The sequence below is a fragment of the Lontra canadensis genome, unplaced genomic scaffold, assembly GCF_010015895.1.
Source record: "Lontra canadensis isolate GAN:19392208 unplaced genomic scaffold, GSC_riverotter_1.0 scaffold185, whole genome shotgun sequence".
NCBI classification, from domain to species: domain Eukaryota; kingdom Metazoa; phylum Chordata; class Mammalia; order Carnivora; family Mustelidae; genus Lontra; species Lontra canadensis.
In genome coordinates, this window is record NW_022631179.1 from 244,025 (window position 1) to 266,213 (window position 22,189).

At 38.1% G+C, this 22,189-nt stretch overlaps 1 protein-coding gene across 3 annotated transcripts in view; it reads right to left on the reverse strand.

The window, feature by feature from the left end:
• Nucleotides 1–22,189, reverse strand: part of MKX (mohawk homeobox) — a 65,956-nt gene that overhangs the window by 31,655 nt on the left and 12,112 nt on the right. For all 3 annotated transcript variants that reach the window (XM_032847125.1, XM_032847126.1, XM_032847124.1), the window contains exons 4-5: nucleotides 21,825–21,978; nucleotides 21,062–21,400 (exon numbers count right to left, since the gene is read on the reverse strand). In XM_032847125.1, the coding sequence (XP_032703016.1) occupies nucleotides 21,062–21,400; nucleotides 21,825–21,978 (493 nt within the window). The remainder of the gene's footprint in view (nucleotides 1–21,061; nucleotides 21,401–21,824; nucleotides 21,979–22,189) is intronic.

A 22,189-nucleotide genomic window follows, 5' to 3' on the forward strand; every position in this document is an offset into this window, starting at 1 on the left:
CAGACTGGCCAGGAAGATGGAATGGGCAAATCCATTAGTATGGGCTCCTCAGCCCAGAAATGACCTCCACACCAGCTGTCCTGACCTAGATTCTGCCCTGCAGAGGTATGAGAGCACATTGTGCCTAGCTACCAACAAAGAAGAACCCCAAGAAAGTTCTAAATTCACAGTCCCAAGAAGACTAGAAACTCCAGAACTAACTCCAAACCTAGGGGGAATGATGGTTGGGTTTTAGGGAATCCTTGAAACCCCTAAAATTTTAAACACATATAACTGAAGAAAATAAGTTGCCATTTAATAGCGTAAGTATCTTATAAGGAAAATGAAGGTAATGAACCACAAGGCCCCATAGGTTTGCTTAGCATCTTGGTGGGTGGGTTTGAGCATGCAAAGGTAGGCCTGGAGGAGACTTTGGGAGCTGACACTGGAGACAGCTGGATTCTACTACACTGAGTGAAAAGAAGTTGGAGATTTTGAGACAACTGGGGAATTAGGGGGTGAATAAGAAAGGGTAGAAGGTGGAAACATGGAACTAGTGAGATGTTATGAGTTTGGGGGCCATGTCAGGCATAGCAGGAAGAGTCCCATTTGGGATGTCTAAAAGACACATAAGAACAAAGAAAAATAGTGTTCTCTATGAAGCTATGTGAACTGCTATGATATAAGGCCCTCCTCCGGCCCCTCCAAATTTTCCATAGTCTACTACACGCCTGCATCTTCTGAGTGGAAGGACACGCTGGCATTTGAGGAGGGAGTCATGTCATATCTGAATCAATGTGATGCAGACCAGGGACCACATATGTGAGATGGCAATGCAACCCATAAGCTGAACGCACTTTTGAAAGTACACAGTGACATATGCTTTTAAGATAGAACCCTCAGGCAGAGTCAGGAATCCTAAGAAGGGTCCAGCCTTCCACAGCATGAATAAAGTGTCCAAGACAATCCTATTTAGATCTGAAGAATCAAAGATACCCCTTCTGCCATCTGGGTTACACTAAAGTGTGGGGTGGGGAGAATGGATGCCTGTTCCTCTGGACAGGAATCTGAAGCTTTTTACCCAGTTTTCAAAGCAGCCCATGTATAAAAGGAGGAACAGCTCCAAATAAGTTAAGAGTCACTGTTTTGGAGAGTTCTACTCCATAAATGAGTTTTTTATTTTGAGTATACTTAACCAGGATGGAAAACACCGTAAAATCGAGCGGAAAAAGCCTGAACGAGGGAGCTGAGAGACTCAACTTCTCTTTCTGGCTCAGCCGTTAAGTAGCTGTACATCAGTGGGTCACTCCCTCCTGCCCTGCGAGAAAGCAGGAATAATTATCCTTATTTTTACCTTCTAGAGTTGTAATGACGATCAAATAAAATAACAGCTGTTCATGGACTTTCTAAAGTACGTAGAGCAACACAATATATTATTAGATCTAATCTGGCATTAGACTTGCTAACCTAATACCAGAATAGTAAGTACAAAAATGACCTTAGTAAAAATATTTTTACAATTCAATCATGGATATTATCCCCTTTTCTTGCCATAATAAACAATGGCATTCTGCTTTAAAGTGTATTTTATCGGCCGTCCAACTTTTGGAGGCTCACTGTGTTCTAGCCTCACTGTACAGCTTCTGTTTTGTGATTCTTCCTACCTACTGCCTTGCTCCTCTGGAGGTAAGCAAGTCAAACCTGGGGGGGGGCGGGCAGGAAGGGACTTTGCCTGCTTCTATGCATGGCAATGGGCATGACATTTGATCTTAACACAAGGATTAAGTCATTCATGAGTAGAGCCCAAAGAAGGGGGAACAGCTCCAAAAACACCAAGAGCCTTGCTGGTACTACAACATCCAGAAATTCACAGTCGCTTCTGCTACAGTTACAATTTGTAGTCTGTCTGGCACTGAGAATTCCAACTGTAGTCTCTGTGGTTTAAATAAAATGTATCTACAGCAGCTTGGAGCCATGTTTTAAAATGTTCCATGTTATTTTAGTTCAAGGACAAGCTTTTAAAATTAAAAGAAAACTTTGGCTTTAATTATAGATTAAAAGTGAGGCTTTTTTTTTTTTTTTAAGGAATGCTATTGAGTCCAACTTTTGGAGAAAGCACTTAAAATTAAAAAAAATTTTAATTCTTCCCCTAAAGTAACAATCTTCATTAATATAGGAAGAGCAAAAAATGGACAGCATACACTCACACACAAAGACAACATTTTTGTGGTTTTAAAACTATGATAGTCACAGTTCATCTATTCGGTATGATATTTTCCGGTAATTTCTGTTACATTTTATGACCAGGATGCAATGCTTTAATAGGTATTACTGCTGACACAATGACAGGCCTAATAAAAGGCAGTTAATATTGCTGTTTAACCGTAAATGTAAAAAAAAAAAAAGCAAAAAACACCAATATCTTAAATATAAACTTATGAAACACAAAAGTTGAGTTATATTGTTCACATAACCAAAAGATTCAATGCAGGGGTATTTGAAGACACCAAGTGCCTACACTGTCGTTAAAACTTGATTCAATTTAAATCTAATGCTCGTGGAATGTATCTATTCTGCAATTCAAGGCATGACTGTGTTTCCTGTGGATGTCTACAGAGAGGCTTGAAGCAGAAGCCTGAAGTCAAATACACAAGCAGGGGCTGTGCATGAAGCCTTAGACTCAGGCTCCAGGAAATGCCGGCTCCTGGCCGGCCCTCGGTGCTCTGGGGCCGCTGAGGACGCTACAGGAAGGAATCTCACTGTAGTCCTGCTATTTGTCTCAGTGGATTTGCTGCCCCTTCCAAGGGAACAGCTCTCCCTAATAAAGGGGTCCACCACCCTTGTTCCATGTGGTTGCTTTATCTATGCTCTCCCCATGTTTGGACTCCACAGCTGTCAGAAAGATTGCTTCAGGCAGACGCTTGCCTCCCTCTGGCCACTGTTGTGCCCCCTGGATTCCTTCTCCCTACAGAGATGCTCTGCGCTTCCTCCTGAAGTCTATGGCTTGTGGGCCATTGCCTATCCTACAGAGAAAGCTCTGTCCTAATGGCATCATCTCCAGCCTTGAGTGCTCATACTGGGACTCTGAAAGAAAAAGCCTGCAATACGACAAAGGAAGTGATGAAATATATTCTGGACTGAGGGTTGTAATCAAAGATGGAGGAGTCACAAGGCTGAGAACAATCTTCTGGAATGGGGAAACGATTAGGTTGGCCCAGAGTAGCCAAGGAGGCTCCTTTCATATTCTCACAGATTCAGTCATTTACAGACTTGCAAGTTCTGCTTTCAAAATACCGTGTGGGAAATGGGGATGATAATGGTACCTGCCTCACGGGGTTGTTATGAGGATTAAGTGAGAAAATGAGTGTTAAGTATTTGACAGAATGCCAGGCAACTGATAAATGCTCAATAATACCAGCTACTATTACTGCCATTAATGTGCCCTAAACTATCTTGACCACACTGCTTTTGTCCCCTCACAGGTACCAGCTGTCCTGAGATAAAGGCCTGCAGCTCCGGATCGAGAACCATTAACTCCGGAGGACTGAAGGGTAGACAGCGTACTTACTATGACAGGTGGGGGATTGAACACAGTGCAAGGACACAGGCTCCTTAGAAGCAAGAAGGGGGAAGAAAGCTTAGAAAAGGAGGTGGGAGGATCTCTCAAAAATAAACTACCATCTTTGTAACTTTTCCCACGTTTGGGAAAAAGTAAAAGATAGTGGTCCAGAGCAAGGTTTTAGAGTCACACAGATCTGAGCTTGAATCCTGGCTCTGCAACATCACAGCTTATGTGGGCAAATGTGACAGACCTCTGTTCTCTCATCCTCCAAAGAAGGGGAGTAAGAACAGCATGGAGTTATTGCAGGAGCTAAATAAATTAGCACGTTGAGGGTAAAGCACAGTGCCAGGCATGCAGTAAGTGTTCAATATAGGGCAGCCGTTGTTTCTACATGTAGCGAGTGTTCATCACCCCACAGCGAACCATCTAGGAATCTACATTAGAAATAACTTGTCAGTTCTCTGATGATTGCCTGCATGTTAAAATGCCAGCTTCAGGGCACCCAGATGGCTGGTAGATGAATGTCCAACTCGCAGTTTTGGCTCAGGTCATATCTCAGGGCGTCTGCTTGGGATTCTCTCTCGCTCGCTCTGCTCTCCTCCAGCTTGCATTCTCTCTTTCTCTCAAAATAAATAAATAAAATCTCTTAAAAAATGCCAGCCTCGTGTTATGAGACAGAATGTATATCGTTAAGGAAAGCAAGACTAACCAAATGTATAAAAAGAATATATAATGTATGATTTTTGTGCTCATATGTAACTAATTATGCAAATGTCATCTAATTTATTTAGACAAGATTTGATTTCCCAGTTTAAAGCCTATCCATATCAAAGCAATACTTTTTTATACTTTATAATTAAAAGATAACACTAATGATAATGCTTATTTTCTAAACTTTTGAGATTGAATGGGTAAAACCTTATCTAAATCCCCCAAGTGATCTCTGCTGGAATAGGCACTATTTTGCCCTCCTGACTTTTTCCCCATTCTTTGTGCATATGTTATATGTTTCAAATGGCATTGCAGGAATTAAGGTTGCCAATCAGTTGGCCTTAAAATATGGAGATTATCCTGGATTATGAGTGGGCACAATTTAATCATACGTGCCTTTAAACTCAGAGTTTTCTCCTGTGGGGGTGCAGGACAGAGAGATTCAAGTGTTAGAGGGAATCAGTGCGCTGTTGCTGGTTTGAAAATACAGGGGAAGAATGGGGCAGCCTCTAGAAGCTGAGAGGCAAGGAAGTGGGGACTTCAGTTCTACAATTATGAGGAAATGAGTTGTGCCAATGGCTTAAATAAACTTATGAGTGGGCTCTTCCCCAGTGCCCCCAGACAAGAGCCCAGTGTGACTGACACCTTGATGTCAGCTTAGTAAGACTCTGAGCAGGGAGTCCAGTCATGAGTGCCAGACTTCTGGCTTACAAAACTCAGAGATAATAATGGTGTTAGGTTGTTATTTGTGGTAATTCGTTATGCACCAATATAAAATGAATACATTGGCGTAAGAACTGTTTTTCACATTATAACCACAGCTGTCTCGTTCAGATCTGTCATGGTTAAGTAATTAAAAAATACTCCTTTTCTGACTGTGGCATATAAGCTGTCTGTCCCTGGCAACCTATGTGCCATGATCTCAAGCTGGCTTTCTGGCATTTCTCTTCTCCTTTTTAATTCAAGGCCTTCAGTTATCATTTTCTTAGAATCAGTTCTTGGATATACTGCTGCCCATTAGCATCTCCAACAGTGGGTCTGCAGGCTCACTGAAAAAGAAAGCCCTTTAAATCCCTATATTTCTGGGGTGCCTGGGTGGCTCAGTGGGTTAAAGCCTCTGCCTTCGGCTCAGGTCATGATCCCAGGGTACTGGGATCAAGCCCCGCATCCGGCTCTCTCCTCAGCGGGGAGCCTCCTTCCTCTTCTCTCTCTGCCTGCTCTCTGCCTACTTGTGATCTCTGTCTGTCAAATAAATAAATAAATAAAATCTTAAAGAAAAAAATAAATCCCTATATTCTAGGAAAACCCTTCTGAAGGGATCTGCTTCAATGTCTGCCTAAGAATTAGTTCTGATATTTACTGTTTATTCATTTTGCCCAACACCAGATCAACCAGTAATAATATGTAAAGCCCTTGGCCTCATCAGAATGATTCTAGCACTTCAAAGGATATACCATAGCATTTGATACATAATCCAGGGAAAGACCCACCCAGTATAACAGATACTGCGTTACACAATGACAATAAAGTCACCACAAGCAAAAGACTCTGGAAATTTAGGTGCTCCAAATAAAAGAAGGTGCTACTATAGGAGAGATATTAGGAACAGTGACCTATTTTAAATTAATTACTGTATAAATAGCACAGTTTCCACATGTTGACAGCTGGACAATCAAGCATATCCCTGAGGGATGAAAGAAAATTCATAGAAAAGGATTCTGTGGTCAGTCCACTACTGCCCAGAGACATGGGAATGTGGCGAAATAGTCAGCTTAGCCACAGTTGAACAAACTGAGGAAAAATCTGGATAGCAGAGCCCTGAACAAAGACCATGCGCTTTGGTGTTTAAAAAAGAGAGAGAGAGGGAGAGGGTGAGGAGAGAAGAAGGGAAGAAGGAGGGGAAGGGAAAGGAATGAAGGAGGAAGGGAAGGGAAGGGAGGAAGGAAAGAAGGAACACAGAAAAAGATACTAGAGAAAGCAAAGATATTCTGACATTTTCAAAATAAATTATGCAAATTTTAATATGCAATTTATTAATGTGATATTCTTGAAATGTGATAATCCTTTCCCTCCCATGGTATCTCTTTATTTTGATGTATAACTTTAATCAGCTACATTTATAGCACTAGCTAAAAATTATTAAAGTAATCCAAGTACAAAAGGGTAAAAAAAAAAACCCTAACAATCTGAAGCACATGATTATTTAATGTCCCATTAATTGATAATTTTGCTTGAAGGAAAGATTGGAAAAAAAATGAATGGAATTCTTAGCTCCTTGTGTTTACTTAAAAATTCCCAATAGTAACCACTCAAACAAAGAACTTAAGTTTTCCACTGGAAGGGTGAAAAGAAAAGTCAGTTCTAGCATGCCCTGCCACATGCTTAACTACAAGGTAAAATAGTATGGATTCAGATTCTAATCACGTTTCAAAAGTGTAGTATTTATTAGGTCTATGACTGCCAAGCACTACTATATCATAATATAATTACAGGCAGTTTTTAATTTAAATTATATTTAGCTCTTTATTTCAAGCACTGCAGTTTGGAAAGTCTTACCATTATAATGTGTCATGTTTACGTACATGAAACCCAGCAGAATTTTCCAGGAGTTCCCATATTTCATTCTGTGTATAATTATTCTTTATTTATTATTCCTTTGATATTCAGAATTTGTACATAATTCTGAATGTGTGCAAATTCCCACTAAAAACTATCAGCAACAAACAGCTTTTGTGAGAAAATCATTTACTAACAACAGTCTATATTACAGAGTTCCCTTTCAGATGGTACACTGAATAAGCTTTATTTATTTCTCTCTCAAAAGCCCATTAAAATTACAGAATGTAAATTTAAAAACAAATCAGTGCCTAGCAATGCTCAAAAACAATAAAGGGTACCATGGTCAAATCAAAAAAGTTGAGAAATTCATGAAAGTTTAAATGCATGTGGCATTAAATTGACGATGAAATCTAAACAGAGAACCACAACTCAAAACAGGTGGAGACCAAGACCATGGCAGTATGTGAGCTGCTTCTCCCACCAAGGAAGACACCACGAGTCAGCAGTCCACAGAGAGTAAAGCAGGCCATGGGAAGAATCATGAAGGTTACCAGTTAAAGACAAGACATGGGAAGAGCTAGGCCATGCTTTTCCTTCCTGAGCCTAGAGAGTACCTCTAGGTCACCTGAACCCAGAGCACGGTTTCTATAAATGTTCTTCTTCTTTTTTTTTTTTTTTAAAGATTTTATTTATTTATTTGACAGAGAGAGAGAGAGAGATCACAAGAAGGCAGGCAGAGAGAGAGGCAGAAGCAGGCTCCCTGCAGAGCAGAGAGCCTGATGCGGGGCTCGATCCCAGGACCCTGAGATCATGACCTGAGCCGAAGGCAGAGGCTTAACCCACTGAGCCACCCAGGCGCCCCTCTATAAATGTTCTTTAAAAAGTTAGGGGACTTGTACAAAGACACTCCTAGCAAAGGCATTAGGCCATGAAGAGATGCAGAGTAGAGATTCAGGTAACTTCTGATCTCTATAGGGTCATGACTCTTATGAAAAAGGGAGTAAGAAAAAAAAAATGATGTTCTTAGAAAATGAAAACAAGATACCAAAATTGAAAGACTACAGTAGAAAGGTTGATCAATAGAATGGATAGGGCAAAGCTGAAGACTAAATGAGTTACCTGGAAAAGCTGAGATAACTGTTCACCACATGGAAGGGAAAGGTGAAGAATGTGAAAGGGAAAGTACAGAACCAAGGGATCCCAGGCCAAGATGATTTTAGAGGTGAACTCTTTCCAGTCCTCAAGATACAGAGAAAAGCCAATCCTTACATTGTTTAAACTTTTCCAGAGCAGAAAAAGATGGAGCATTTTCTAGCTCATTCCACAAGACCGGCGTAACACTAATATAAAAATTGTGCAAGGAGAGCATTAGGAAAAAAGAAAATTATAGACAAATCTCACTTGAAAATTTTGATATAAAATGGTTAAATGTTAATAAATCAAATCCAGAAATATATTAAAATAATGATATACTGTGATAGAGTAGAATTTTTCCCAAGAATTCAAGGAAAGTTAAACACTATGAAATTTACTCTGTACAAGTAAATTAAAGGAGGACAAAATTGTCTTAAAAATTGTAGAATTAGCATCTGATAATTATAATACCCTATTCAGTTATGTGTGCATTCTGGGAGTAGGGAGAATCTTTTATTAAATAATCTAGGAATGGAAAGAGAATCCCTCACCTTGATAAAGTGATTATATCAGAAATTTTCTGCAAACATTATACTTAATAGTAAAATATAAGAAAAATTCTCCCCCCCTTTTTAAGAGATATTTTATTTATTTATTTGCCAGAGAGAGAAAGCACAAGCAGGGGAAGTGGCAGGCAGAGGGAGAGAGAGAAGCAGGCTTCCTGCTGAAGAGGGAGCCGGATGCAGGACTTGATCCCAAGACCCTGGGATCATGACCTGAGCTGAAGGCAGATGCTTAATGACTGAGCCACCCAGGCATCCCAAGAAAAATTCTCTTTAATGCCTGCCATCACTACCTTATTCAACATTGTTTTGGAAAATTTGGTCAATGGAATGTAATAACTAGAGAGAGGGAGGAAAAGAAAGAGAGAAAAGAGGAGAATAAATACATAAAACTCTTACTATGTGAAGGTTGTATGCTTGTGTGTACTCTGACAATCCAACTTGAGAAAATACAAGACAATATAAGAAAAATACAGAAAACCCAACAGATCTCCTATTTATCAGTGATGACTATTATCATATCTAGTAAATAGGAACTCATCCACAATGGGAACAATAAGAATGACAAAATGAAACAGCTAATAATCTAATGAGAAGTATGCAAACCTTATGTAAAGAAAACTACAAAAATTCATTGAATGTCCTGAAAAATAATCAGAATAAATGGAAAAATATACTATATTCCTGAATGTAAAGACTTGATAAAAGCAGGATAAAAATATTTCCCAAGTTAACATATAAATTCAGTGTCATCCCAAATGAATTTCCAAGGAAATTTTTTTAAAATGACATTTGTCAATCTCATCCAAAGTTCAACTGGAAAAGCAAATTCAAGGTCTGATGAGAATATTTAGAAAAAACTGAGAGTAGACATGCTCTACCATATGTCAAAATGCACAATAAAGCTACAGTCATGAAAAAAGTATGCTACTGATGTAGGAGTATTTTAAAAGTTTGATGGAATACATTATAGTCTAGGAATAGACATATAGAAAGGAAGGTAGAGTACAATAAAGGTAGCAATTCAAGTCAGTAAGGAAACGTGGAAGCACTCGATAAACTGTGTTGGGACAAATGGTGTTGGGGAAAAAACAGAAGTCAGATCATTACTTCATATAATTAACCAAAAAAAATCTTACGTCCATTGTCAGTATATAAATGTACAATTAAAATAAGAACAGTACTAGAGGAAAAAGTAAAAGTGAACTTTTCTAATCTTGGAATGGGTCTTCCTAAACATGACGAAAGGCATAAAGAACACATCGATATATTTAATCATAATCTCTCTCCCCTCTTGGCCTCCTTACCTCTCCTTAGGGCCCAACACCCTCCCTGGGCAAAGTCCTTTACCTGCCACCATAGGGGGCTTTCTGTTGCCATATTTGCTGTAGCTCCTTTGAAATGTTCCTGAGCTCAGAGCCCAAGTTGGGAGTGATAAAATGGTAGGCACTTAACTATGACTTTCTGTCAACTGCAGGCTTCCTTCTCTCCCTATACTTATGCACACCCATTTTACAGGCGAAGGAACCAAGGCCCTGGTTAATAAAGGGACTTGCCTTGGAACACGGACCTAACTGCTAACAGTTCCAGCTGAATATGGTACTTCCGGTTTCAAAGGCAATGCTTTCTGCACTTCCCACCTTATAACTTCATGTGGTCTAATCTGCAAGGGGGTAATTTCAGTTCAGGTAAGGAGGCTCACTACAGGGAAAATGTGAACCCAGCAAAGTCATTTTCCAAACCACACTTGAAACAGTAGGAATTTCACTATAGTCAAAATAAAGATCAAACTCATATTGCTTCCACAGAGTCCCTACTTAGACCTTTACACCATCATTTTAGTTAAAGCACCTGAGAGACAGGATGAAGTCAAATAGAATATAGATAGATCATTTGCCTCTATCTTTCTGTTCTGAGCTTCCTATTAGCATTTCACTGAGTGTGTATGTCAGAGGGTGGGGATTAGGGACGGTATTTGGGGGTTGGTAATATGTCATGAAATCATAAAGTTGAGGTTTTTTATATTTTCCTAATGAGAGGAAAGTTATTGTAACCATAAACTAAATTTTACTGCTTCAATCATAGTAACCGTGAAATAGTCCTCAAACACCTTTCAAGATAGTTGAAAATTACTATTCCAGATGATTTATGTTTATACTTTTAAAAACACATTTTAAGAAAAAAATATAAATAAAAAAGTCTTCGGAAGGAAAAAAAGTACACAGGTTAGACAAACTGGAGGCCCCATGGGTTATGAGTAAAACTGAATTGGTGCCATATTTCTGAAAAGGTCTAAAATAAAGGAACCCAGGAGACCCAGTAAAAACTAAGACAAGACCAATTGCACTTCTGACAAGGTTGTGAAAAAACTCCTTGATCCAGCTGGATAGACTTAGCAGCTCAGAAAGAATTAAAGAGGGGGGAGGGGGAGGAGGGGAACAAAAACAACAACAACAAAAAAAACAAGACAGAAAAAATGTGGATAAGACAAGGATAAAAGAAAATGCGAAACAACAATGGCACTGGAGCTCAGCCGCAAACTAGCAAAAGCTGTGTGGGTTCTCAAGCAGCAACAATATTGCAACCATCTAGCACTGAACTCAGCGAAGACATCACACCAAAGGCACTTGGCACCAAGTAACTTCTGGCCAGGGATTTTTTACATTTAGAAATGTAAGACCCGGTAACATTTAAGGAATTCTCCCTCTTGCCAGATAGCCATCTTCTGGCCCCGAAGCCATGTGACAAATGATCCTGAATACCACGTTGCCTTTTATGCATCTGTTGTCTAAATCAGTGTAGAAACTGGAAGGAGAGACTGAATTCTGGCCCTTAGCAAAAGGGTACATTTTAGTGTCATAATGACTGTCTTGGCAGAACAGGGCATTCTTACTTGAAATGTCTCTGCCATACTGAGAGCTTTGTCTACCATAACCTGAGTCTGGCTCAGTTGAAGGGACTATCAGTTCTAAGTTTTTAATACACAAGCAACTATGTGAAAATTTCAAGAGCAAATTGTTTCTTGGAAATCCCACTTCATCAATGATTGTCTCTGACCACCTTTCAACACTTGAAAAGGTTTCATTTTTGTTTGTGTTATTGTCTGTTTTAATTTTATATTACCAAAATAGTCCTCTCAAAATCACCATTTAAAACTTTTCTGTTCTCTTTATTTAATGACACATGATCAAAGGCAAAATTGCTTTTGTGTACTATGTGGTGGGTGGTGTGTGTGTATAGAATGGCACCAAAAAGGAAACACATTCTTTTTATCAAAGATGTTCACCTTGGTCACTGTATCCAAGATACTCTAAAGGACAGAAGCGGGTGGGCAAGAGACTGTATCCTTACTTGCAGGTCAGGGATAGTGGCAGACACAACATGCGATTGTGAGTGTCCTAGCCACAGAGCCATCACTATGGGCTGCCCGGATCTGTGAGACAGCTTTAGTTTTGTTTTTTTCTAGGTACATCTAGCGGTGTGCCTGGATCGAGGAAATGCTGAAAGTGAATTTGTCTCTGCAGGGCCTCAGCATATCTCGTACCACGGTGTCCTACTTGCCTGAGAAAAAGAATTGATGGCTTGTTTTTCAGACTGGGAAGACCTAAAATTGTTGAAAGTGGATGAGCAATGTTACTGCTTAAACCTGAGACTAGTCTATCTTCCCCAGTGATTTTCCATTTGGGCTATTATTATCACTCAAGTTTTTTTTTTTCTTTTTCTTTTTCTTTTTTAAAGATTTTATTTATTTATTTGGCAGAGGGCAAGACAGAAAGAGAGAGAGCTCAAGCAGCGGAAGCAGCAAAAAGAGGGAGAAGCGGGCTTCCCACTGAGCAGAGAACCTGATGTGGGGCTCGATCCCAGAATCCTGGGATCATGACCTGAGCCGAAGGCAGGCCCTTAACAACTGAGCCACCCAGACACCCCTTAAGTTTTTTTCTGACCACTAACAGGAAAGGACTCAATGTCTCCAGTGTTCACACAAGGAAGAGGGACGATACCATTGGTCAGTTTCAAAAGCTACCTTATTTTCCTAACTACACTCAATTTCTATTAGAACTATGACTACACACACATGTAGAGACACACACAAACCAGCAGTATTAACCTTTAGACATTTTCTGGAAACGATTCATGTTTCCCTTAGTAACCAAAGGATGACCCCTAGGTAACGATGCCTGTTACAACCTGCAGTCCATAAACCAACGTGAGGAACTTTCCACTGCAGCCATTGAAATACAGAGAATTTTTAAAATGCACACATACCTAGCCTAAGTTCTCAAAAGTTTAACCTAATGGTTTAAGTATGTACTTTCATTTTAGAGTGAAAGTCAATTAAGTACCTGAAATTGCCCAAAGCAATTAGACTTATTGTGCCAAGGATCTGGATCATATCTCCAAGCAACCAAGCAACGTGTACCCAAAAAAACTAACAATTTCAATGCCTAGGATACAGCCTAAAGCAATTTTCTAACCTGTTAGAGGATCCTTTAAAGCTCACTGTTGGATTTATAAAAATCCTTGACTATTTCCTTCTTTAGCACAATGAAAATGAGAGAAATTGGGTGACAAAGTTGTTAAAGGAAAAAAGGGACATTATGCCGCTGTACCTTAAAGGTGCCATCCTTCACCTAAACTGAAAACTAAGAGAAAACTCAGATTTTGCAAAAGAACTATTTCTTTTGTGAGTGAACAAAATTGTTAACTGTTTTTGCTTCCTCAAAACTCACAATTATAAATGATATAATTTCTGGTGGAAAACAAGTACAGAAGCTTCCAAAATTTAAAAGTACCCAAATTCTGTTCTGGAAGAAAACACATATTTATTCTGAGTAAAAATTCTGTTACATCAACAAGACACATTTTGACATAGAAAAATACCTGTTTAATTTTAGAAACAACATAGGGAGGCAAAAGGGAAAAACTCACTGCAGCTAACCAAAAAAGAAAGAAAGGAAAGAAACCACTTCCATATTCATTAAATAGAATGTCTTGTTATTTTCACAGACAGTAAAAACTTTTTGACATCCTTTTTCGTCCCAGACTGGAGAGGTGTCAATGGATCTTTTTTGGTCTCTTCAGTGTGTAAAGAGTTTACAAACCTAACCAAATTTAGAATTAGTGGGAGTTATGCACTTATGTTTCTTATACATAAGAGAAGAAAAAAAGGCCCCTTTATGCCAGCTTTGAGCTAGGCTTGAATTTTTATGACTTATTTAGAAGCCCTAGGGAATGAAAAAAAAAAAAGTCTCTTAATGGAAATACTGACACAGGCTTAAATATAGTGACATGAACAAGCACTTCTATGAAACAGTACCAGGATGTGACTGACCACACCAGCAAGTCTGAAATGCAGACAGTTTCAGACAATCAATGACAACTGACTGAATGCCAGGAAAAAAGTAATGGCAAGCTAGAGAATCAAAATTTCGGGTTGATAAATTTGTTTTTAACAGGAAAAGATGTAAAAATGTATGGGATCTTTACTCCAATATATGGAAGAGAAAGAAAATGTAAAATGTAAAATTTCTGCTAGACTTTCTCCAGTTCTGTTACAGGACTAAAAAAAGTCATTCTTAAAAAGTCAAATCTGTCCTATCAATCCTGAGAGATGTGGCAGAGGAGTTGAAATCAGTGGATCTAAATCTGTGCTTTGTTTCTCAGATCTTACTCACAAGGCTATGTGCTAGATAGAGAAAACAAATACTTGTTTTTATCTATCTGCTACAGTTTTTATTCTTTGGCAGATTTTTAAAAACTAGCTAACCCTTTCCATGTACCATCCTTGCATTTTCCTGAAAGTCACTTTTCTTACTTGAAAATCGGGTTAGTTTCATTTTATACTTTCTAAGTTATTATTTTGAATCTCTTAAACATCTCATAGTTTTCAGCTACATCTTGTTTAATATTTTCCTCTGGCTTTAACTTTTTCGCAATTGCCTTTTTTTAAAGCCGTATAAACTGTTCCGAGATCATTTTCTTTCTCTTGTCATGTTCACGGACACAGACCAACATATATCTGTGTACAATAAAATGTCTTTTACGGTTTGGAAGGCAAGCAGACCAAATCATTAAAACACTAACTCATTTAAGAAACAGTTATGGGGCCAATATGGGAAAGACGCTAAGTGCTAAGGGGGCTATAAAATGAATACAACGCCACTTCAGGGCCTCAAAGAACTTTTAATACACGTAAGGCAGTGAGCAGCAGCACAAAAGAGGGACAGAATGTAGCTGTAGTTCAGAAAAACAGCGTGTCTAACCGTCACACACAAGGGCTATTCGTGTTGTAATCATTCTTAGGTACCACGTGGAAGAAACATAATGTGAAAGGACAGAAAACATTAGGACCAAACACAGTCCTAAAAAATGTGTGCATTTTCTAAATCAAGCTGCCATATACTTTCGATTTGTTTGTGAGCCGGGCTGTAGGTCTCAGGATTTACATTCACCTTTTTCAGACTCTCATATGATACCAAATAACAAAGAAAAGTGAAGGAAAAGCTATCCCTGAAGGAGGCAGCAAACCACTCATACCAACAGTTGTTCTTTTTTTCTATTTTTGTTTGCCATTATTCTCCCAGTTTCTAACAGTAGATGGAACACTTAGGCAATTTCATTTAAATTTTGCAAGTGAATCCATAAGGGAAATTCAATGTTAACAATTGAGCTACTTTTAAATAGTCCATATGAACGTGTTTGGTCTTCATCACCACTGACAAACATTTAAAAATCTATGGTGTTTAGAATATCATGCTTAAGTTTTAATAATTCTAGAGTAACCCCACGCCTATCCAAGTCAGAACTTCCGTAGATCTCATTTGTAAGATTGCCGCTTTGGAATCAGTAATTAGGAAAGAATCCCTTCCAACACGCTATCAGAAAGACACCATTCCTTATTCAAAGGTGTGAGGGGCAGATTTGGGATTGTGGTTAATCCTAAAATTACTGATTTGAAAGGGTGGAATATCATAAAAAAAGCAACAGGAGGAGGTAGTTTAGAGAACAGACGATATTGAAGCATGAAGCAGACGATATTAAGCTGTGTTTAATATCCTAAGCTTAGGAGAGCAGAAAATTCTCTATTTCTAAAATCAGTACTTAACTTCTATTTGGAAATTTCACTTACGTGGAATACCTCATTCCCAGATGGTGTTTGATAGGTGAAGTATTATTGCACTAAGGATACAAGACAAGGAATTGGATAACCTTTCAAGTATCCTTTAAATGTCACTAACTGGGCTGGTTGATAGAGGGTTTTATTATTCTCTATTGGAGTACACCAGCAGTCATTTGCATGCCAGGAAAAGGATGTCTGGAATAATCTAAAAGGGCAAAGCTTAGTTCTTTCACTAAAAACAAGGAAGTGACAGGCACAAAAAGGGAAATAAAAGAAGATAAAAGTATCCAAAGCAGACTTACTGGTCAACAAAATCCCGTAGAGAAACTAGCACGTACACAGAAACACACACTATTTTAACAGCTGGCACCTGACAAAGCCTTCTCTTGACTACCAGGAGGCTTTCTTGAAGCTACCCACAAACACAAAACCTAAAACTGATGAAACATATAAATTAGTAATGATTATCCACTGTCCAAAAAGTTCTGCCAAGACAGCCCTTTAAATCTTTCTTCTGCTTCATTTAACTGTGGTTTCTTTGATGAGCAGCCTAACACAAAACACAGGGCTCCGGTGAGCCTAGAACAGGGCCTGTGCACAGTGGCTCTTAATAGACATTTCTGTATGTGGAGTGAATGCATGAAAGGGTACCGCTTATATAAGTGGACTGTATCCCAGAGATATACCTGTGAAGTCAGCTCTTAGAACGGAGAGTGCACTTCTCCCAAGAAGTCATGCTATAAATTAAGGTTAAATCCCAGGCTAATCCAGGGCTTTATGGAACTCATGGGCATACTTGGGTTTTACCACTGATAATGCCAGTTTAGATTCTAAAGTACATGTGTATGCAGGAAGAGAGAGAAAAAAGAACACCTCTCTTCTCCTGAGGGGGCATCGTTAGCCAAGAAAAAATGTTTGGAAATGGCATTTAGCCTCTGGCATCCTCCCAAATTTACTTTCTACTTCCTAGTTCCTCTTTCCTTAGTAACCAAAATCCTTAGTTCTGTCATTTTGCTCCAATGGCGGCAAGCCATCCAAATGGACTCTACGTTCCAAAGAATTCCATGCACCAAATAAGTGACTTCTTTCTTCTCTCATTCAAAATCTCCATTTCTTCAGGGATAGTCACCTCAGTCAAGTGGAGGGGAAGCTAATCTAATTAATTCACACTAACATAGAAAAGAGTTCTATCCACCTATATGTTTTTGCCCCACCAGATGTGTTTAATTAAGAGGGATTTTAGACAGTTTAACAAGATGAAGTTTCAGCCTGTGGGAGCCGGTTAAATTTATGAATTATATACTAGCAGAGCAATGGGGCTCAGAGAATAACCATTCGAATGTACTAGCCATTTGTAAGTTGATCATTTGTGAGCTGCAAAAAGAAAGAACATAACAGGGACTTGTCCTCAAGCCAAGCAAAAGAAGGAGGGGAAGTCCACACGTTTTATTTCAAGACTTGCCCGATTTTCCCCTCGTCAGTACACTTCTTAGAACCTTCCCCCTCTCTCCTTCGGTAAAGAAGGAAATTTGATAGGCTTTTGAGGGTAAATCAACCTGAATGCAAGTTAGGAAAGGCTCCACTCTGTAAGGTGGCCCAGATGGCAGATGGCTCCTTCACAGATGGGTCCCATCTGGAGAATATCGGTACTGATTCAACAGAAATGGAGGTAGATATTAAAGCTAGAGTCCTCATCCTGGTACCTTAGAGAGCAGACCCACCCAAGACTACAGGACTTGAGGTCAGTTTGTAATGGGAATTCGCACCATCAAATATCTGAAAATTGTCATCCATTAACCTAACATAATGAAAAGTACTGTAATTTTAATTTAGATATCTTAATTCAACAGACAACACTGAGTGACTAACTTTTCTCGAGTATTATTTAATTGTATTTAGAAGCAATAACCTTAAAAATTCTAATTAATTTTAATATTATAATTTCTATTGTCAGAAATGCTTTAGCCAATATTTATTGAAAGCCTAGTATGCCCCCTGAAAAGAGAGCTTTTTTTTTTTCTTTCTGCATGATGGGGAGACTGCAAATTACAGAGAAATATTTAATGTTTACATAAAATCAATAAAAACATGTTTGTATCTACTTTGATGCTTTCAATCAAGTGGAGAGGAAGCTAATATGATTAATTCATACTAACATAGAAAAGAGTTCTATTGCCTCTATGGTTCAATTAGGAGTACGACTTTATAATCTCGCAGGCTTCGCCCTCCTAGAATTTAACAAGAACAAGTAAATGAAATTCAGTGATACATTATCCTTACACACACCAACTCTTTCATTTGGTATCTGATCCCCTATCATTAATGAAATGCATCATAAGACAGCAAAAACAGGTGGAAAAACAGATACAGTTGTTTTTAGCATAGATGAACTAATAATTACATTTAAAGGTGATCTATTCTTGAAAAAGAATTTCAAAGATGAAATCTTTGCACTACTATAAAACTGGGGTGGGGGAGGGGAGTGGTGTTTAATAGCAGATTTAGAGGATTTCCATTTAGGTGAGGAAAGAAAGATATAACCAGAAGGAATTGAAGGAATTCAGCATAAGCCTGTATGCCAGAGAAAACCATAGCCGTTGCTCAGAAAGTATTTATTGAAATCCCCTGTTCTACTATTTATGCATGAGCGGTAACCCAGCTACAACTGTAGCAATGCTGTCGCTCGGTTCCCCCAGAAGACAGCCCTTTATTGTTTCAGGCTGAGATTTAGCAGACCAGTTTCAGACCACCAGTCTTTCTCAATTCTTTATCCACAAAACCAAAAAAATTTATTCTGTTCTTTTTAAAGTTTATACACACGCATGCAAAACCAGAAGTTTACGTGTCTAGGCTGCTTTCTCATCGCTTGCATAACTAAAAAATAGGTTTTTATTTAAAAATAGAACTTGGCACATGAATGGGCCATTGGATATTTTAATAAAAATAAATGGCCAAGATACTTAACTTCAAGAAGCATCAACTACCCAGGCATGCTATTCCCTCTTCGGTTTTCTATTTTATCACCTTTGAAAAGAGCATGAATTTTCAGGAGACTCATCACATTGGGTAAATTTCAAATTGTTTTTACTGTGCAGCATAAAGAAATTTATAAGAAATTTTTAAAAATAATAGACCTTCAATTATTCCATCTATTCAAAATTAATTTTCATTGTTTCCAAAAATCTTGTTTTTGTCTATACATACTTGTACTGTCATAACTGCATTCAGTGTCTCCAGTTCTAAATTGTTTTTCACTTAACCTTCTGTTACCAATATTTCTCATGCTGTTTCAAAGTCAGCATCAGTATCGTAAATAAAAATGTTGATTTTTATGCTATTCTAATCCGGTTTTGGATTAGGATAACATTTACATTTTTAAAACCTGACATACTTCCCGTATTTTTACATGTTCCAGAAAAATGCATAAAGCATGAGAGTTAATTATTTCTTCAAGGTTTGGGAAAAAATCCAATGACTCTATCAAATCATGTGTTTTGGGAATGGAGTTTACTAAAAACCTTGACTTTTGGGGTGCCTGGGTGGCTCAGTGGGTTAAGCCTCTGCCTTCGGCTCAGGTCATGGTCTCAGGGTCCTGGGATCGAGCCCCCCATTGGGCTCTCTGCTCAGTGGGGGGCCTGCTTCCCCCTCTCTCTCTGCCTTTCTCTCTGCCTACTTGTGATCTCTCTCTCTCTCTCTTAAATAAATAAATGTTTAAAAAAAAAAAACCTTGACTTTTCCTGAATTAGTGGTGTTTACAACTTTTCTCATTATAATTTTATAATTTAATTTGTGTGGGATAATACCAATTCATTTCATCTACACATTCGCATATAGTATATTGTCAAACAACTGTACATAGTACAGTACCATTTAAAAACTATTTTTAATGACTTGTATTGATTGCTGTACTTCTTCACTACCAATGCTAATCTGGGCCAATTTCTGCTTGTTTCTTTTAGTATTGCTTTCAAAGAGTCAACTGTTTATTTTTCAGCTTTCCATTGTAACTTTTTTGTTTTTATTCTTTTTCCAATTCTCTGTACTTGAATGACTTGATTTCCTATCCTTACCTATCTCTGTAAATAAAATTCATGAAGCTCTGAATTATCTCCAAGTTCTGCTCTGGTCACATTAGCTAGATGTTAGCATGTAGTTTTAAAATTTTGTTATTAGCTAAATAGTCTTCTATTTTATCTTTTACTTCTTCCTCGACCCAATTATTATCTACAAGACTAATTTTGTATCTCAGAGCTTTTGGAGTTGTTTTCATAATGGAAGCTGGAAATGCAAACAGTAAATGAGGTTAAGTCTTTAAAACTAGATTTTCTCTGAATCCTCACAGATAATATATCTTATAACCATTTGTGGACAGAAAAGTAAGATTTCTAATTAAATAATCTGGAATGTGTATTAAACAGACCAAATTTAAATTCTTTTATAAAGCTCTACTGTTCACATATCAAGCTTCCTACAAGGACTACCTATGACATCATTTGCGTAGTGTTTAGCAAAGGGCCAGCATATTGTAACTACTCCATGAATGAGCGGTGGCCATACACGTAGTCATCACTGGCTAGTAGTAGTTATATTGCCCCTACCCCTTATGCAGGCTAAGCTGCACTACTGATCTAGGAAGAGTAACTAGCTATGTGTTCTTGGTCTAGGTTTTCTTATCTATGATATAACATAGCTGGACCAGATACTTTCTGAAGTTATTTCCAGCTCTAACATTTCTAAATTTCCTTTGTTGGCATTTTCAGGACCTGGACTCTATCCACACCAGATGTAGGTCACACATATCCTTTGTTCTGAAGCAACTTGCTCAAAACTCTCTGAAAACTGAAGTGAAGATAGAAATTTTTACCGAACTTACTATTCCATCAGAAGGTTTTGGACAGGCAGAAATTGATTCATTATTTTTGGAATAAAAGTAAAAAATTCAAAGCTATTTATCAGCCCTACTTGTGCTTTCTAGGAATAAAAGTAAAATTTCCAAAGCAATGTAAGCCAGACCTACACTTTCCCTTCACAAGAGCCTTGGCACCCAGGTTAATTTGTGTTCATTTTCCACAGCTATTAGCAATCAAAGAATTTAAGAGAAAAGATGAAATACAAAGTGTTTGCATGGCTGGCTACAAGTCACGGTGTTCCTCCTCCAAGAATGTATGTATATCATTGAGATTAAAAATGAGTATTAAGGATGAAAATTCTCATCTTTATTTTTAAGGGTGAAAATCCCCAGTAGACCATCATCTACTAACAAGCACATCTGGTAATTAAAAACAAAAGCTTTCAAATTAAATCTTATGGGCTATCTGTGAATAATCTCATACAAAAGCAATAAAAAGTATGTCTTTATACCTGTTGAAATAGACCCCTTGCTGGGATTTTAGTTCTATTTCAAATAAGGTGTTACGAAAAGCACAGACTTACCTGTACGGTAGACAAAGTTGCCTTCGGTTTCTGATGATGAAGGAGACACCAATTCTTCCTCGAATTCATTGGAACTAAAAGATCCCGAATGGTTTCTTTGCCTTGTCTTTCCCATCATGGCAGCATTTGTGGCCATGACATGCCTCAAAGAGTCGTTAAGGTAACGATTCAATAAGCTGCTCTTGTATTTGGGGGGTGATACATAGTCCTCACTGGCCCGTGACTCTGGCCTGATCACTCCAGCTTTTATGACTGAGCTCTCACTTTTAATCACAGGATGGTGAACTGGATTATTATAGCCCCCTTCATTTATGTGGTTTCTTGGAGGATTTTCTCCATCTAAGGGAGAAAAATATCAGTAGGTAGTACTTACATATACTTTTCCCCAGCCACCAAACTCTTATAGTTAATCATTAAATATATACATAAAGAAGGAATATTTAAAAGTATATAAAATTATCTTTGATACCCAAGATTAATTTTTAGGCAAGGAAGCAGGAATCTATATAATCTCTCCCTATGGTATTTTATTTTTAATGAATTTCACAGAAAATGTTATTCTGACACATGATAAATCTATAAACAAGAGGAAATAGCCATAATTCTGTTGGTCATTTATAGTATTGTAAAAGTGAAGTTACCTCACGCAGTAAAAAAGAACCATTATGGCACCATGATGTTTTTGTGGAGTCGACCTTAAAAATGGCAATTGAGGTGAACTTCTTATTAACAGAGGTAAAGCAAAATAAAAATATTAACAAACCTTCAGAACATGAATCATCGCTGCTTACACTAAGCCGCTCAGCGTTTCCTTGAACATACTTGTTGTACAATTTTATTCTTAAAGCCCAGCTTAAATCTGGCTGTCGAACAGTGTTCTTAAGCCGACGTCGTGCATTAGCAAACCAATTTGACACCTAAAAAAGTTTTATTTTTCAATTAACAAAACATAAAATATTACCCGTCACATAATTACTTTCCCACAAGAACCTAAGCCTCTCTCAGTATCTCTGATCGTTAAATATTCTAGAATGTAATAGTACTAGACGTTCATTCCATTCACTCACTCATTCATTCAACAAATATGTGCACACTTACTACAGAGACTGAGCATATACTATATTCTGG